The 13,108-nt window shown below is 34.1% G+C and overlaps 1 protein-coding gene across 2 annotated transcripts in view; it reads right to left on the bottom strand.

The window, feature by feature from the left end:
* Window positions 1-286: 286 nt before the first annotated feature.
* Window positions 287-13,108, bottom strand: part of LOC108335034 (uncharacterized) — a 65,012-nt gene continuing 52,190 nt past the window's right edge. For both annotated transcript variants that reach the window (XM_017570951.2, XM_052869765.1), the window contains 13 exons: window positions 12,107-12,288; window positions 10,471-10,983; window positions 9,152-9,329; window positions 8,910-9,046; window positions 8,060-8,186; window positions 6,819-7,040; window positions 6,282-6,641; window positions 4,378-4,536; window positions 3,971-4,255; window positions 3,682-3,903; window positions 3,524-3,576; window positions 2,355-2,463; window positions 287-1,035 (listed from right to left, as the gene is read on the bottom strand). In XM_017570951.2, the coding sequence (XP_017426440.2) occupies window positions 697-1,035; window positions 2,355-2,463; window positions 3,524-3,576; window positions 3,682-3,903; window positions 3,971-4,255; window positions 4,378-4,536; window positions 6,282-6,641; window positions 6,819-7,040; window positions 8,060-8,186; window positions 8,910-9,046; window positions 9,152-9,329; window positions 10,471-10,983; window positions 12,107-12,288 (2,886 nt within the window). In that variant the 3' untranslated portion in view covers window positions 287-696. The remainder of the gene's footprint in view (window positions 1,036-2,354; window positions 2,464-3,523; window positions 3,577-3,681; window positions 3,904-3,970; window positions 4,256-4,377; window positions 4,537-6,281; window positions 6,642-6,818; window positions 7,041-8,059; window positions 8,187-8,909; window positions 9,047-9,151; window positions 9,330-10,470; window positions 10,984-12,106; window positions 12,289-13,108) is intronic.

Below are 13,108 nucleotides of genomic sequence, written 5' to 3'. Positions count from 1 at the left end.
ATCCTTAATGGGTTTTTCTATATAAGATTTATATTTACCTGCCATTGGATAACCATCATTGCACAAATAAAGGAATTTAGATTTTCGACAAATTCAAGTCCTAGGTAGCTTGTTGCTCCTGATTAATCAAATGTAGCTAATTCCAGTAGAAATATATGTCTTCTTTTTTCTTATAATAATAAAAAAATTAAAAAATAATAATTATAATGATTATTAAAATAAAAAAATTATCATTAAAATTTATATTAAAATTATAGCAAACGTGAGCACTTGTAAAAATAAATGATTTAATTAAATTTTATGCTTTTATTGTGGGTACTTCATTAAGATGGAAAGAGAAACATAACTAAAATTATACAGATTTTTGTAAAGTTAAAAAGATGCTAAGAATGAATTCAACAAAAAAAAAAGGTTATACACAAGTTGTTGTAGAGAGAGTTTAGGTTCAGGGAATTGAGCTATCAGAATATAATGGAATGACATCAGAAATAGGCGAATCTTTGTAATAGAGCCCTGTGGCCAGTCCTTGTTTAGATTGTGAAAACCATGAAATATTAGTGAAGAGCCGAGCAACAGAGCGTAGGCAGCCGTCACCATTGAATGTTGGAAAGGTAGTAATAAAGACGCATCCAACAATAATGTTCCAACTTACGTTACCTTACTACCTTCTTTCAAAGGAGATTAAAACATTTAAGATTATGGTGTTTGCAACTGATAGTGAGGGTCATCGCGAATTCTCTTCGGCTTCCAGTCGCATTCATCCTTGCTTTGTCGTAGCGCAACAAAATGCAAAGCATCACTCTGTACTTGATAGATATGACAGGACCACGGATATGAGTCAGATGCAGACCAAACCTTCAAATCTTCAAATTCTGTTTCTTCAGTCAATGACTCAGCCACACAGTACACAAGATCAGCCTCTGGTTCCGAATAACCAGCAACGGCAACACATCCAGGAGCCACAAATCCCTCTGGAGCCCGTGGCTGCCAAATTGATACCGGAGCAACATAATCTTCCGAGCAGTTTCGCCACACCTGCACATGTTGTCAAAACATTCTGATGATATAGGGCATAAATCTTCCGAAATAAAAACTCATAATCAAGAGTAAATCTACCAAAAAAAACTCCCAATCCCTTAATTTTAGGAATTTCTTACAAACACGTCTATATTTAGTATACAATCAATCAATATTTATTGTTCAGTAAATATACAATATTTACATCCTTATTTCAACACTCCCATCTAGATGAGGAACAGATTTCCGCTTTCCAAATTGCTTGAGATTGTGGAAGTGTGAGCAATAAAGTCCTTTGTAAACACATCAACCACCTAGCGGGAATGTATGTCATGCATACTGGACCTTCTAACTTTTTTTCTTAATGAAGTGTTTGTCTATTTCGATATGTTTTCTCTCATTATGCTGAATGGGATCATGTGTGCTGAGAATTCTACATTAACTACAGTTTAGAACAAATTATAGTATAAGTACTTGCAAATATCATATTATAAGCCAATTCTATGAGGGTTTAAAATCCACTTCTAAAGATTGTATGAAAACTTTGAAAACTTATCATAGTTGGATTTGTACCCACTGTAGGACCATTCATAAATATTTACTCCCATGCTCGAAACGTTCAGTCCTTGACACAAATGGATTTGTTGGAAATCTCACTCGTTGATATAGCCAAATTATACTATATAAGGCATATAAACCTCACCACTGACTCTGCATAGTAGAAATGAAGGCCGCGAGACCAGAGCTATTGGAAAAACTTAGAGCTTTGCTAACATGTGAGAATCATGATAGGTAGTAAGCAATAATTGTGGAATTATTTTTCCTTAATACCAAAAATAACTATATATGGGTATTTAAAGGCAAATGTAATCCTAATGAAAGAAAATAAATCTCCTAAAATAAAGACTCCAAATCAGGACGAAATCTAGCAAATAAATCTTAGTCCCATTCCCTTAATTTAGGGATTTCTTAGAAATAATTAGAGATCCCACATATCAAATAATAGTATATAAATATATGTAAATCTCACCTTGTGAAGTTAGGTCTAAACTCATTTTTTAAGATGGTAATGATGCACCCTTCTAGGAGAAGGGGTGTACAATCAATCTATATCTATTGTGTGGTAGATGTTTGATATTTACAATCATTTTGACACAAACAATAGCATGGTACCGTAAACTGAAGAAAATAACTGTCAATGAATCTTTGCCTAATATTTACATTCATTTTCTAATGGTTGGAATAACAAAAACATTAATCTTCTTCTCAAATGACCTATTAAACTTAATTTGCTATCATTTGAATGTCGTAACAGGCTAACTTGGTTTTAACCTTACCAGGTCATATCCCATCGGGAGAGCAAAAAATCCATCAATCTTGCGGTAGACAGCAGCCACATTTGGAGGGTGGGGACTAACACGAGCAATATCCCCAATATATATATATCTGGAAAAGTAATTTGACATTATAAACATGTACAGTATCTATGGCATAAAGGCATGCCCTTTCAAGTTTAATTAATTCAAATAAACAAGGGACCAAGAGCGCATTTCATCAATGCAAGAAAACAATTGTCATCTTTCCAATTGTGTTGATCAAAATAATTCATGTTTTCAGCAACTCCAAAGTGGATGAACATAGTCTACAGAAATTGCAGAGTACATCCCTCACCTTTCTTAATGTTTAGGAAGTGGTGAACCTAACTAGGTCATGCCAAATCAAATTGGAATATAGCATTGGCCATGAACAGTACTAATCTTTTCAGAAAATTCAGAATGTAAAGATAACTTACTATGTACAACCAATTCTGGTAGGACCACTTTCATGCTAAGATACAAATATCGTGCATATAAGATAGGTGAAATGATAGGAATATGCATCAAACTTTAAATGGAAAGCATATACCAACTGATAATTGTTTAAACAAATTAGTTTTGAACAGATAATGCAAGCCCAACCTATAAGATTCCCAGGATTTGCACAAAAATAACCCATACGTTCAAGCAATAGGAAAATATATTAATTAAACTAATATCAAGACAAATTAAGGAAAATAAGTCAACATGCACACAAACAATGAAGGAAAGGGGTGGGGTAATGAAAATGCTAAATTTAGATATGAAAAGGGCGTGCTTGGTATATTATAATTTTATATAAACAATTACATTGCCAAACTATAACGTTTTTAATATTCCCTTATCGTCCTTTTCATTATATTTTTACTTTATCTTCTACATGAGAATGTTCATGGTTAAACACTAAGTTAATAAACTTGAAAAACTTTATATAATATATTTGATGACGGGAAACGAGTCATCAACCCATAAAAAAGCTAAACAAGATGAGTTCAAGCTTTCATATTTTAAAAATAAGGCAAGTTAAAAATTTAAATTTGATTTTTTTAAACAAATAAAAGCCTAGTTTGAGCTCCAAATGCTAAGTTAGCTTGTAGAGAAGATTTAACTAATTCCATTATCAAACAAATGTAGAGAAGAATGATAATTACCCATCAGGACACACAGGCCTCCAAATGCTACATATGCTTCCATCTCGTGAAATCTGAGAACATAAAATGCATGTTACATTTAATTCCTTCAATTCAGCTTAACAACTACATGCCCTAGTGCTCAAGCAACATTAGCACGAACTGAGTCAGTAAAGGACCTGTTTTCTGCTGCACAATGAACATCGACCATTGTATTCTTGTTCGCTGCTCCAGATCTTCGAAAAATTAATGTTGTGTCTCACAAATCGCCTGTCATCAGATTCTGTACTGTTTGATGAAATATCTCTAGAACTAATAATGGCCTTACTATTAGAGGTCCGTGATTCTCTGCTATCCACTTCAGTCCAGGAAAAGTGCACTTGTCTCTGACTTGAAGGAACCTAGAAGTGAAATTCTATTAAAACTCTGTTCCATTTCCAGAAATGGAACCAGACTATGAACACTTACCTTTAGAATCAAGCTTTTCATGTTAGACTGATATGCCTTCCATGTTTTGCGCACAACTGAACATATCTTAACAGCTTGGGGTTCTCTTCCTTCAAACATTTCCACACTATTGCATTTTATTACTCGCACAAAATTTTCAGATCTCCGGAAATGTTTCAGATGGAGGATCAAGAGGGAAGGTTGGGAACTGCCTGCTTTAGCCAGCTCCAGTGCCATCAACTCATCCCAGGGTACATCCCAAATAATCTTGCAAGGTCTTTTATCCATCTTGTCAGGAGCAAGACACTAGACAGAAACAGAAAAGACAAGTGAGTTATTTTCTATAAGAGAAACATAACCCTAATCTCAATGGCTAAGCTTGCATAATCCACAATCCCTAAATCCCTATGACGTGATTTTGGACTAACCTGCAGAAGCATAACTCGTTTATTGGTTACCAAAACAATTTTTTGATGGGGCACGGTAAAATGCTCTTCATAATAATCAGACAAAGCAAACTTTGAAGGTTCCTTGAAAATCTCAGTACATCCAAATTGTCGACTTGCCTCTCCAAGGTAAAGCACCATCTGGACCCAACAAATAAATGGAGAAATGAAAACATGAATAAGGTATTACACGTTATAAGCATTCAGAAACCTTCCTAGGTTGCACATCATAAGCAAATTTTTCAAGTGACTACAAATACTCATTTTTCCAAGCAATCTAAAATAAAATTATGACTCATACCCATTCTATCAAATAATTATTAGCACCAAATAGAAATCCCCATCCTTAGAATGGTTTTTACTATTGGATGAAGTTACATATAGTTAGAGAATATTAAGAAGTGGATTTTAAGTCTAACTCAAGCTCACAAAACTAGTTTGTAGGTTTGCACCCACTTATAAAGTGTAAAATGACTTTATCACTAGTCAAAGTGAGACTTCCAACACACTCTGCTCACGCTAAGAAATATACATCTCGAGCATAAACTAAACATTCATGGGTAAGCCCAACAAATAACAAATTTTCTAATAGTGGGTGGCACAATAGGCTCAACAAACAACAAACCTCGCAAGATAGGCTCAAATCCATGACTTTGATACTATGTTAAGAAGTGAATTTTAACCTAACTCAATCCTACAAAATCAGTTTGTAAGGAAAGATTTGCACCCACTTATATACTATAAATTCGTCTTATCTCTAGTTAATGTGGAATCTCCAACACATCTCCCTCACACTGAGGCATACATCTCATGTGTGGGAGTAAGCATTAATAGGTGGTCCGATAGCGGATGGAACAACTAACCCAATAAACAATAATTTTCGTTAGGATAAACTCTAACACATGACTTTGGTACCACGTTAAGATTAGAGTTTAAGCCTAACTCAACCTCACAAAATCGGTTTGTAAGTCCACATTTGAATGTTGATTATGTTGTGTTGGTTGTGAATAGAAGGTCAACTACTGAATATCACATCTTCCTTGGTGGAAACCTAGTGCTCACAAGAAGGAAAACAAATTGTGGCGGTGAAGAAGAATTCCAAGCATTGCATGAGAAATATATGAGCTTTCATGGCTAAATTATATTGAAAGATTTGAAGATAAGGTGGGAAGAACCTATTAAGTTATATTGCGTATCTACAATTAGTATAGCCCACAATCAGGTGTGGTATGATACAACTAAATATATCAAGCTGGACAAACATTTTATCAAAGAAAAACTAGTTAGAGGCTGAATTTTCTCCCATATGTATCCATTTAAAATCAACTTGTAGATATACTCACCAAGCAACTGAACAATATTAGCTTCGAAAGAATTATGTCTAAGCCGAAAATGGAGAATATTTTATTCATCACTTGAGGGATGCATTTAGAAAGTTTTGCATTAGTCTTGCTGTCTTTTTATTCTTTACCGCTACTGTATCTCGCTATTAACACTAGGCTTTTCTATTTAGAAGCAATCCTATAATCACATGGATTTGTCCCCTAAAATAAGCTGTCCCTATTTCCCAAAATAGTCAGCAGGCTATATATATATATATATATATATATATATATATATATATATATATATATATATATATATATATATATATATAAATCTAAAGTATATCATAATAATGCAATCATATCATTTCTCCTAAATTTGAGAGTACACTACAAATATAACTTCTGCAATTAGTTTAGATGAGCCCAAAGTATCTATCTAGACAATAAAATTGACGGGGACAAATGAAAATATGTTTCTTGTTTCCCCCCTTCTTGCAGGAAAAAAATACCACTTTAAATCTTTAAGTGTACTTGTGGAGATGCGTTTAATTAACATACCTGCCCCATAGCTTGTCTCTCACAATATTCTCTTAGTATCCCATCAGAATGTACAGCCCGAGGATTTCTAATTCTTTGCAATGCAATCTTGCTGTTGAAAACCTCAAAGCATTTGGAACAACTAGCACCAATTCCATCAACAGTCAAAGAAAAAAAATCGAGGGCACCGCTTACTGGTTGCACAATGAAACCTAAAAAGGCACGTCCAAGCCCATGAGCCAATCCTAGGAGACCATTCTCTCGAGCACTCTCCACAGGCTTTCTCACTACACCGGAGACACCAAAGGCAACACCTTGGGCAAGAGCTTCCGTTCCCTGAATGATCCCATCCCCAACCCCAGTGATTCTCCTTGATCTTACCTGTGTTCAAGAGATAAAACATAACAGATATATATTTTTATCAGAGGTTGAATCAATAATTTTCAGAATAATTAGGAAAAAAATAGGATACATTCTAGGAAAATAAAACTAGTATCAAAGAGACACAAATGAAAGGGTCTCATAAATTTGTCTGGAGAATCAAGAATTAAGTATCACCTGCTTTGCACGTAATTGTAGAAATTGCCCATCCGTGGATAGCTCAGCAAAGCCTCTGCTAAGAGATGCCAATGTTGAGCTTGTCATACCTAGTACATCCACCGAAAATATTAAATGTAAAGGATTATGAATCAAATCTCTCCAAATACGATTCCCAATAGCTGAAACAATTGAACTTTTCCTCATGAATCTGTCTTTGTGCATCACCCTCCTTAGATGCACCTAAAATAATAGGTCACAATGTTAATAACCTAGTTATTTTAAGAAAATGGTCACAACATTTTTTTCGTCAAAATAATGCCATTATGGTAAGGGAAAACGTAACAAATCTCGAAAATTCTATAGTCCACGTGCAGTTAGCATTCACAATGGTACAAATAACTAGCAAACAATACCCAATCCTTACAACACAGAAAATTAAAATGCTTCTCTTTGGAATCAGGAATAATTTCAAGCATGTAAGCAGACTTGACATCCTTCCTTGCTTACAATCTTGTTATATTCATGCTTCTTTGTTCTACCTTGCTTTTCATGTTTTGAAAGATACTCTATCCTCCTTCTAATTGTAGCGTTCTAAACACTTTTATTATAATTTATATGCAGGTCATGTACAAGAATGTGGGAGAGTGAGTCAGTGTGCTTCCAGCCTTTTTTTTTAGTGAAAACTAAGAATGCTAAAGCGTGACTATATAGATTGCAATCCCAATTAGATTGACATATCACACTCCACCTATTAATCATTTACAGAAAATTTTAAATGTATAAAAAATAAAGAAAATAAAAGGAATATAAACTAAGTGGGGGGACTAGATCAAAACTAAAAGTGTACTTTCAGCTCAAGTGGCTTGTTCATTGAAAAAAGTACCCTCCAGACTTATGGTCCCCTTTCTTAGACCAATTTGTTTGTTTCTAGCCCACTAATGTTGGAGTTCTTCTAATACATATAAAAAGAAACTAAATATTTAGGGACAATAGAAAAATACATGGTTGAGGTATCAGAATAAAAAAGTACGCATCATATATAAAGCCAAATGGCTGATAAAAACACAAATACGATTGCAACAACCTGTCAGATACATGAAACTTAATTCATCCAAGTCCGCAATACTATCAAAAGTATGATTAGGGCAACATAATGTCATAGAATTTAAAAACAAAAGGATGATATACAACATATCTTTATTGAATTTGATTGTAATTCCATCTTTGTGTGTGTCTATGTGTATAATCAAATAGCTCACCTGGATCTTGAAGGCATTTCCAACAGCTGAAAGTATAGGACTCCATATGCCCAGGACCCCATGAGGTCTTTGCCCTGGAGCAGTCTCCAGTGAAAACTTCAACCTTACTTCTGAAACATCTATTAGGCTGCAAAATTAATAGGATCACATAATTAAATCACATTTTCTCAAACAAAATCACAAGACAGTAACGTGTAATTATCTGGGTAAACTGATCATTCTTCATTGAACAAATTTCGCATAAGCAGAGCACAACAGAAGACTTTGGCTGTATTTGAGTAATTCTACTTACCTAGGAATCAGCAATAAGATATGTAATCCAAAAGCCTAACAGTAAAATTTTATACCCTCCAAATTAGTTTTCTTTTAACACTCCCTGATTCCCCAATCAAGCTAAGTTGCAGCCATATTTTCAGTTGTTTACTCCCAGGGATAAAGGAAGAAAGTAGAGTGCATTCAACTGGGCGAGAGAGAAAATCCTCCAAAATTTAATAAGAGATTATACACATTGTAAGGGGCTTTTCTCATTGTTCACCTTAAACGTATTTTTAATAAGTATTAAACACAAAAAATTATTAAACACACTCATCATCACATACACATATAATATAACTTCACCAGGAAAATTAATATGGCAAGGATTTTGAACTCAAAGCCACCACATATCAAACATGCTCCATATAAGACCATCTAGTTTATGTATTTATGTCATCTGGTAATGCATTGGTACATATAATTGACTATATGTAGAACATTGAAAGCCCAATAAAAGCGATCGAGCTATAATGTTCGAAAAAATATGAACAAAACTAAAGCTATATATTGAAAAAGTAAAGAGAAAGAGTATTACTCAAATCGTATCTCTGGATCAACCTCAGTGACACTTGACCTTTTAGGTAAGCGATCTAGCTGTAAATTGTTGTAGAAGTCCATGATAGCCCAAATAATAGGTTCATGAATCTCAAGCCTCCAGCACTTGTCCGTTACCTAGGGCGTCCATCAAATTTAAAGAGATCATAAATAATAAAATTTAAGTATTTGAAATTTTATCAAAAGAAAACTGCAGTATCATAAGATCAAAACATAGCATACTCGTATATAAACATATGGGTAAACTTGAATTCCATCTTTATTCTCATTCTGTATGGTGATTGTCATCTTGAATACTGGGTGTTGCACATCAGAGGTCTGTTCTGGCGCCAAGAGCACAGGCATCAATGTTAGAGGGAGCTGGTTGTCCAGTTGCAAATAACCAAATATGAGCTTGAACCTGTAAAAAACGTCTAAATATCAATTTAGAATGCTGAAAATACAGCGTGCATAATTTCTAGGGAATGTATATTCTTAAACATTGGACTTAGAACTTCACTCAACCCTTCAAGATTGGATTGTAAGGTGAGGACTTCTCAAGTTTTATAAGCTCTATTTAAACCATGTATCTAATGTGGGACCCAAGAGACTGCAACTAAGGCAGTTTCCCAACACACTTCCTCACTCCTAGGATTCATAACCTAGAGCGTGCAAATGCAAAGTGGCCCAAGAATAAGTCTAAGATAGAATCTAATACTATCTTAGAATTCGGGCTTCAGATATGCCTAACTTTACGAAATGAACTAGTAAAATAACAATTGTTCAAACTTCATAAGCTCTATTTAAACCACATGTCTAATTGATGTGGGACTAAACCATCATATAGTATTTTGATGTGTAATCAGTAATCTATTTAATAACTTGTATTATGTAAACACCTGTATATAGAGTGCTGGAGTTGGTTACACCTAATCAACTCTACAACTGAAAGTAACATATATAACTTTCAAACTGAAAGAGACTATTCTAACTAATGAGCTTGGAGTGATAAAAAGGTCATTGTCCAAAGTTTGGCCTCTATATTTCACACTAGATTATGAATTTTTTGATTGATTTTTGAGATGGTGGCATATGCACGCACTGATGGACAGGTAGATTTGAAATGCATGTATAGCATAACAGTTGCATAAGAGAGGGATAACTTGTACTGTTATATGGACTGCATGTCAACACATTTCACTTAATACTGAGGTGAAAAAAACCAACAAACTATATTTACGAGTTATTTGATGCAGGCATAAAATGAAGCAACCAGTACACTCACATAGGTCAACAAACTAGGAACCTATTAAACAGGGTTCAAGAGAAATTAATGGTAGACATTAAAGGCATGTAGGAAAAGAGAGAGAAAATGTCCCACACAAAAACCGTCATCATGTCCTAAGAAAAAAAATCAAAAGTATTATCAAATCAAAAAATTGTCATCTCTTTTCTACAGAATAGACATTTAAAGTAACTTTTTTATTTTTTTATTTACCAAAACATGCTCTTTGGATACATGCTTCATTTGGATATGCATCTTAAAATGATAAGGCTGTTACCTGCTTGTCTTTCCACCATCGTAGCCAGTTGAATATGTTAAGGACACTCTTTCTAAGTATAAATAGGAGAGCTCCTTCGGTCTATGGTCCACCAAAGAAATTCCAACCACCCCTAACTCTATTAAGAGCTCAAAGGGAGTAACACTGCTCTGCATCTCATCCTGAGCACCAGAAACTCCCCCTTTACCAGAAGTCACCGGGCCTCTAATCTCTTCATTTGAACTTGAGCTCGGCATCCTATCATTGGTAAACTTTGCAATTATTATATCTCCCCTATCTATCACATGGAATTGCAACCCAAATTCTACCGAAGATGATCCACTTCTTTCCAAATCAAGTTTCCAAATTGCATTGCTATCACCATCTCTAAGTTTAGCATCTAAAAACTTATTGCCATATGGATCATCCCAAGAGAAGTTCTTTGCCGAATGAGGTTGCAACTGAATCCAAGCATCTTCACCAAATCCAGACTGCCGAATGCTAAGTGCCTTGTTTGGCGTTCTGTTCTCAATCCTGTTTAAGATAAAGTCAGTTTCTCTCCCAAAGAAATACAGTCATACAAGCTTCAGTGTCATATTTACACAGAAATAATGGAAAGACACTGAATCTATCATGTGAAACCTAGTATAAACTAATTTGTTTCTATCCCTAATAAGTTATCTGGTTGGAGGTGGTGGTTTTTTCAGGATGGGGTGTTTTTTCTTTATATACTTACTGCTAAAGATTATAATTGATGCATAACTGTTTGTTATGAGCCTCACATTCAGTAGAAGGAGCATAGTATGGTACTCAAGCCATTAGACTCTACCACTAATTATACTAGTCCTTTGGTTGGATTCTCTTTCCTTGTCAGTAAGTTATAACAATCATTTTTATCAACATTTTGGCTGCAGAAAAGAATACCTATAGGATTGATTAAGGGGCAGTATAGAAAATACTTATAGCGAATAAAGTTGTCAATGTAATGGAAAAGACTACCATCTAGTTAATATTTGATAGAGTGAAGTTGTTGCGAATGTCAGTTCTTAATGGACTTGATATTGTTGAGTTTTACATTGAGTAAAATAAGGTCTTTAACATGGCACTCAAGCTACAAGATTCCCCACCTAATGATGAAGAAAAGAGAATGTAACTTTAGTACTTCATTAATTACATTTACATTTTGCATCACAACCCTCTGAAAGAACCTGTACACAAATTTTCTTGTCCATTTTCCTCATTACAGAAGCAAATATTAGGAAAAAAAAAACATTTTCTCCCTCTTAAGAAATATATTATAGAAGTCATTCATATGCCTTCTCCTTTCAGATTAATTTCAAGGAGTCAATCTAAATAACACAACATAAAACTGACAAGTAATTGCAGCAGTGCAAATAAGACACTACCTCACATGAATTCCAAAAGCCATATGATAATTATGACTAGTTATAATAAAAATTAGATATGACACGTAATAACAAAAAGGAGCAAGCTGAAAATCTGTGTGTAGGAATGATCCTATACATACTTTCATTATTATTACCTTGTACTGGCAAACCATATCCAAATCATTCACCACTTGTGATATGAACTAGATAAGAATGCTAGTCGTGCTTACAAGTAAAGGGTAGGCCAATCTAAACTTGCATATCTGTACCTGATAGGACCATCAGATGATCCAAGGCGGAAAACCACAATAAAACGGGATCCCTCTTCATATCCTCGAATTTCAGTTCTCAAAAGTTTGATAGTACCATCATTCATCCTCAAGACAAGTGAGATTGTGTCCTCTCTTACAATTTGAAGAGGAAATGACCAACTACTGCCTTCAAGTTTCACCTACATTTAGCACAAAAAGACCATCTCATCATTTAAACTCAATAAGATGATGATTGATCACAGAAGTTTGAAAATACGGATGGAAATTTTTTTGTATAGGCAACAACCAATGAGAAAATAGTTAAAAACTAGATATATGATTAATTCTCTTATGTAGAATATACACATAGGATAATGTATTTATAATGAAGAATCCTAAATGAAAATATGGACTAAGTCCAAATACACATGATATTGTAATTAACAATATCTAATGATGTCTTAACAACATCTAGCACTCTCCTCTCAAGCCAGTGCATATAAAGTATACATATCAAGTTTGTTAAAAATATAACCAATTCAAAGTTCCGTAAAGACCTAGTGAAAACATTTATTAATTGATCACTTTAGTTAAGAAACTTAATCTCGATATCTTCAAATATAATATTTTCTCAAGTAAAATGACAATCAATCTCAATGTGTTTGGTCCTAACTTGAAGGCTTTTGAAAAGATGGTTAAATTGTATAGCTCTTCTTAAAGAGATGAGGTTTATAAAGTTTCACATATTGACACACACACAAATACATATAGAGAGAAAATGGGGTAATATGTGTGCTGAGTTACTTGCAGCACTGGGAATTAGATATCGTATTGATAGTTAGTAGGGTGTCATGCCTTTTACTTTTGTAATATTGATTTCTTTAGTGACAAATATCGCTTACATTTTTATAAATTTTTTTGATGAGTTTGGTTTGGCCCCATCATGTATATGCTTTTTTTCCTCTTTTCATAATATCAAAGTATGTTGCAGAGGATTGATGTTGTCTAGAGAGTCAACCT

Source organism: Vigna angularis, chromosome 10 (assembly GCF_016808095.1).
Source record: "Vigna angularis cultivar LongXiaoDou No.4 chromosome 10, ASM1680809v1, whole genome shotgun sequence".
Classification (NCBI taxonomy): Eukaryota; Viridiplantae; Streptophyta; class Magnoliopsida; order Fabales; family Fabaceae; genus Vigna; species Vigna angularis.
Note: the sequence above shows the minus strand (reverse complement) of the source record. Positions and strands in the feature narration are given on the sequence as shown.